The following is a 6300-nucleotide window of genomic DNA, read 5'->3' on the forward strand; positions in this document are numbered from 1 at the left end:
AACAATCATTGAAATGTTGTTAAGTGACTTTGAGTGGACTCGGACTCACAGTGACCCTGTATAGGGCTTCTAAGGAGCAGCTGATGGGTTTGAACTGCAGACCTTGTAGTTTGCAGACTAGTGCTTATCCTACAGTGCCAAATAGTTAAATGAAAAGCCAAATAGTTAAGTAGAGCTCCTTGATAAATAGATATTGGGTTAAAAATAAGTTAAATTCCAAGAACAATAAGCAAACAAATACTGGAAACTTAAAAGAATATTAGTCTCTCTTTAACCAGATATTTCCAAAATAAAGGCCAAGAAGAAATTGATACCAAATTTTAAAATTATGCATGTTTCCTGCGTAGTGGAGACAAATGACTCATAATTGCCTGTAATTAACATGACTGTATTTGATTATATATTCAAGCAATTGAGCGAGTGTATTTAAGCAGTTACCACGTAAAATACCCAAAAGGCTGGACTCCAAAAGTTTACTAGTATATCTATTATGTAAGAATTAAAATGACTGGATGACCAGAACTCGACTAGAGGAAAAAAGAAGAGGAAAATAGAGTAATCCGCTACAATTTGACAAATTTGACCTGTGCTTGTGGATGTAGTAGCTCAAGAGAGGGGATGAAACTTTATACTGAGGATCATTCCTACCTCCTTAGTATACAGAATTGACAAGGATGTGCAACTTAGATATGTCTTCATGAAGTGCTGTCCAGTTGGTGTCGACCCATAGTGACCCTGCATAGGGTTTTTGAGGAGCAGCTGGTGAGCTTGAACCGCCAACCTTGCAGTTTAAACGGCTTTACAGTCTGGTGCATTAACCCACAGTGCCACACTTAGACATTGGCTACCCAAAATGGGGTGGGGTGGGGGGCTACAACAGCACAAAGTGACTGGCTTACAAGCTTTCAAGAGGGAGCATAATTTCAGAGGGTGCAGGGGAAGGTAGAATCTTCACTGGGTTCTTTCCAACCTGTCTGTACTGGGCTGGTGAAAGGAGATAAGATAAGACTCTTGTGGTTCAATAGTGAAGAATTGCTATGAGGACTGATTGTGAGTGTTGCAAATGTAAAGTTAGAAGTTTTGTAACAAAAGGAGAGGTGTGGCTGATCTTGCAGTCCAGGAGCAGAGGACCCTGGGACCATCAAAGGAGAAAAGGGGAGTGCAGGACTCTATCCAGAGAAGTAGCTATGCCAGAGATGGAGGCAGACACAATGGTGTGGAGAGATGGAGCAGCTGGGGAATCTGGACTCTGGGAGGGAAAGGGTCTGTGTGTTGATGGCCAGGAGGCAGTCATGCAGGGTGTACCTTTTGGCTATTTAATGATACATACAGGGAATTGGAATCATTGCAATGAAACAAAATAAGATAGGATGAATGTAAAGCTAATGTTCTCCTATGTAAACTATCACATAATTCACAATAAAAACTTAAAAAAAAAAATCAAAATGAGTCTATTTCTCCCCAAGAGTAACCCTTCTGTAACAGGAGATATACATTGGCAAAGACTGAAACCAACTCTGCAAAGTTTTTGTTGTTGTTTTTGTTTTACCACCTGATTGTTTGCCTCTGCTTATAAATTAGGAAACAATTCAGACTTTTAAACTCATGTGAAAATGAGTTTCTTATTATACAAAAACAAATCTTTTTTTGGTCTTCTTTCAGCTAAAAACTCCCCCTGCAACATTTATGCTGAGTTTGAGTGTGGCAATGGTGAGTGCATTGACTATCAGCTCACTTGTGATGGTGTTCCTCACTGCAAGGATAAATCAGATGAAAAGCTGCTCTACTGTGGTAAGTGTTCAATAGAGGATTTGTTCATTTCAGAAGGAAACTTGTGATGCTTTCTTTTTTGTTGTTTTTTTCCCTTCAGTTTTTGTTAGTTTCCATGAGGTTTATGTAGATGATTCTTGCATTAACATGGAAAACACACACAATTCTAAAACTGTCATAGAGGCCAGTGTCCTTTAAAAAAATAGCTGGTTGCTTTATCCATAGTTCCTAATCATGTACCTCATCAAACAGAAAATTCTAGCAACTATCCTTCTGTAAATGACACAAAATGACAAAACATCTTCACCTTTCTTTTTGGAGTAGAGATAGACATTTTTATCTTTTTATCCTCAGAAGCAACTGTCATTTGTCTCCTCTTTCTCTTTTTATTCCCTTTAATTATTAACTGTTATTGTAGAATTTATATAAATTACTTAAAAATAATCTATACCAACCTTTTAAATAACCTACGTTTATTTTTACTCTTTAAATATTGTGATTTAATGCTGTGCAAAATGTAGTTAGCTATTTGAAATTGCTATATATTTTTAAAATTTTTCTCCCATGTTCTGTAATTTGTATATTAATTGGTAGCCTGTCTTGGTGTGGCACTGAAGAATAAGCACTGGACCAAAAGTTTAATGCAGAGTCAGCAGTTCAAATCCAACACTGTTCTTTAGAAACCCTATACAGAGTCGCTATAAGTCAGAACCAACTCGATAGCATTTAGTAAAAACAACAAGTTATCAAAGGAAAAGTAAAATAAGACATGGAGTTTCAGAAACCAGTGGAGTCTTCACATCCATTTATATTAAATAACACATGATCTGTTAAAACGATAATCAAATATAATTAGTCTATAATCTATCTGCACCCAAAAGTCTATTAAATTTACCTCATGTTCCGTATTTGCTTAAGCATATAGCTATATTCTGTAATGTATTTAAATATTAAAGCATTTAAAAATGTAGTAATCAGCTGGTAAAATTTACTTTGTGAATAAGCTTAATATATTTCATATTGTTTTTTATCTTCCTTGAAGGCATTGTTGTAGCACTTGGGCCAAATAGTACATAAAATTTCTGTTTATAGTCACATCTTTTTTATAACCTTTTTAAATGTAAAAATTATGCTTAGCTCCAGCATATACAAAAACAGGCCGGAGGAGCATATATTGTGGTTGTTGTTGTTGTTGTTAAGTGTCGTTGAGTCGGTTCCGACCCATAGCGACCCTGTACAGGGTTTCCGAGGGTATAAATCTTTACGGGAGTAGAAAGCCTCATCTGTCTTCCGTGGAGTAGTTTCGAACCACTGACCTTAAGGTTCGCAGCCCGATTCGTAACCACTACGCTACCAGAGCTCCTTATATATTGTGGTTAAGGGGAAGAAATTTTCATTTTTCATGAGGGATACCTAGATTTGATTCTTGGACAAGGTTCCTCATGCACAGCCACCACCCATGTGTCAGTGGAGACTTGTATGTTGTTATGACACTGATTACATTATAACAGAAATTCCAAAGTGAGACAAACTGAGAAGAAATGCCTGGTGAAGTACTCCTGAAACTCAGCCAATGAAAAACCCACAGAATAGAATGGTGGTTGTGATTATGTGCCGTGGAGTTGCTTCCAACCCATAGTAATCCTGTATAGGGTTTCCAAAGCTGTAAATCTTCATGGGAATAGAAAGCCTCATATTTCTCCTGCAGATCATTTTATAGTTTCAAATTGCTGATCTTGAGATAAGCAACCTGTCTGGTAACCACTATACTACCTCAGCTTTTTGTAGATTAGAATACTCCTGTCTTTAACCAATCATAAGGATGTGAAGAACAAGGCAGCATTTTCTTTGTTGGGCATGGGGTCGCCATGAGTTGAGAACCAATGTCATGGCAACTAACAATATTTGATTCACTAACTGAGAAATTCATGCTTTGATACCTATATTTACTTTTTATTATAAAACCCATATAAGATGCAATGAGAATAGGGAACAAGTTGTTCTGGTATGTTTGTTACTTTTGATTTTCTTCCCTGGAAAGGAATATTTAACATATGTTTATTTCTGTGTTACTTGATCTAAGTGCCAGAAGCAATAATGTAGGTATAATTTGAAGAGATCTCAGAGTCGGAATCACTTCAGTTGAAACACTAAGTCAAAATGATTCCTTACTGAATAAATTACTCTTTGATGATGCATGAATATACCAGTCCAGGCCTTTGCTACTGCAAATACTTGTTTGATAGATCTACAAATTATAAACGTACTCTCATCTGTTACTTTATTTTTATGAAAATATTTTCTTTAAGACCTCAATTTCGCATTTCTACTTTTGCTTATAAGAAAACAGAAGCTGTCGAAAAGGTTTCAAGCCTTGCTACAATCGTCGTTGCATTCCGCATGGCAAATTATGTGATGGTGAAAATGACTGTGGTGACAATTCTGATGAAATTGATTGTAAAAGTGAGTATGCATCAGAATAGATATGTTATTATGCTAAATGTTTCCTATTTTTTAAATTAATTTGTGTTCCTGAGATCACTTTGATTTCACTGTTTTGTTTTGTAATATTTAATGCCTACATTTTGGCAAATTCTGTTAGAGTTATTTAAAGTTTGTTGAAAAGAATGGTTTCTCTCTTTTTCTCACTCCAGAACTCTTGGCATTTCTCAACTCTCTAGTTCCAACTCCCTGTTTATTAGATATTACTGCCATATAATAATATTACAATTTGTACTGCTTTAATAGTGTTCCCTACTTTCCTTATTTCTCTGGTTTACCCATTTTCCTAACTTTTAGACAGGAACTCTAAGTATTATCCTTGTTTTGTTCTCTACCACATCACATTATCCACAGATTGAATTATCAACATGTCTTCCAAATCTTTGAAATAGCTTTTATATTAATCCATTTTAGTCTGTATTAGCAAAGTAACTCTTTTTTAAAAAAAAATTTGAAACATTGAACTTTTTTTAGCTTAATGTAATATTAGTGTTTAAATAAACATTTATAGATATATGTATATTCAGAGGTTAGTATGCACACATTATTATCTTGCTTTGTCAGCTGAGAGGCTCTAAAAGCCATGGCCCTCTAATAATAATGACCACACACCTAGCATCCAGATTTTAGTTTCTTTTACTGTTCTCCAGTAAAAGATATCAGAGCTCCTTAGAGGTTATTCTTGAAATGTAACAGAAAGTATGCAAGATAAGCTGGGAGCATCTTGTTGTATCAGAATCAAGAATGCACTAAAAACAAAACAAAACCCAGTAATGGATACATGTCAAATGGATATGGGAGCCAATGACCAAAGTCATTGAAAGAGCTCCTAATGACCAAAGTAGGATCAATCGGAGCAATAAAAGCATACAAAAGCAGAATTAGATGATAGCTCAATGAATAAAAGAAATATCTATGAGCAAGTACTAATATAAATATATGATTAATCAGAAACATAAATGTGGGAAAATAGATAAATCTCAGATGCAGAAGAATCACAAATAATTTTTGTAGGTATTTATTCCTCAAGGAGATGGAATACTGTGCTATACATATTGACCTCTTGTCAAAGAGTACAGTATGGAAGGGGGAAAAACAAGAGTGCTTGACTCCACTCCATCTGGGGGTCAAGGTCAACATCAGTAGTGATAAGTCATGTTGATAGAATGGCACTTTATTTGTGGCCTACCTCCCAAAATGCACACTCTCAATCTCATCCTGCATGATGCACCAGATAAATCCCCAATGAAGTACATTGTATCAAAAATATGACCAGTTCTCAAAACTACCAAGATCATTAGAAGAAGGAAAGTCTGCAAAACTCATCCCCTTTGGGGACTGTCCTGAATGGGAACTGTTTGGGATCTTGGAACAGAAAAGAAAAATTAATTTTAAAAAAAATAAGGAAATCTAAATAAACATGGAGTGTAGTTACTAATAATGACTCAGTGGTAATTCATTTATTATGACAGATGTACCATACTAACATGAGCAATTAATAATAGATTAAAAAGATGGGTGCAGGGTATATTGTTGTTGTTAAGTGCTGTGAGTCATCTGACTCATAACAATCCTGAATAGAGTTCCCAAGGAGTAACAGGCAGGGTATATAGGACCACTTCATACTGTTTTCATAATTTTTCTATAGATCTAGTAATATCCTAGAATCAAATTAATTAAAACAAAACCAGTTGATTAAGGTAGTGTCTGAGACACACCAAGAAAGAGCTTTGTTTTACTATATAAATGCTATTGACCTAAATAGAGATTGGATCAAGTTGGGCTTGGCCTTAAAGAAGTGTTGAGGGAGACGACAGTTAACATCATTTAAACAGTTCTGTTTACCAACTTAGATACTGTTAGGTTATGAAAACAGTGAATGTGACCTGCAAAATCTGAAAATTTGGTGTTATTAATGAGTCTCAAGAGGTCTATTTCAATGCTCTAATCAAGTCCTAAGTATCTCTGGTAGCGTAGGGTTTACGAGTCAGGCTGCTAACCTCAGGGTCAGCAATTAGAAACTACCAG

The 6300-nt window shown here is 35.5% G+C and overlaps 1 protein-coding gene across 1 annotated transcript in view; it reads left to right on the plus strand.

The window, feature by feature from the left end:
• Positions 1 to 6300, plus strand: part of LRP1B (low density lipoprotein receptor-related protein 1B) — a 2342762-nt gene that overhangs the window by 1885989 nt on the left and 450473 nt on the right. The window contains exons 46-47 of the mRNA XM_006834597.1: positions 1663 to 1791; positions 4114 to 4233. Of these exons, the coding sequence (XP_006834660.1) occupies positions 1663 to 1791; positions 4114 to 4233 (249 nt within the window). The remainder of the gene's footprint in view (positions 1 to 1662; positions 1792 to 4113; positions 4234 to 6300) is intronic.

This window comes from Chrysochloris asiatica, unplaced genomic scaffold (assembly GCF_000296735.1).
Source record: "Chrysochloris asiatica unplaced genomic scaffold, ChrAsi1.0 scaffold00012, whole genome shotgun sequence".
Taxonomy (NCBI): Eukaryota; Metazoa; Chordata; class Mammalia; order Afrosoricida; family Chrysochloridae; genus Chrysochloris; species Chrysochloris asiatica.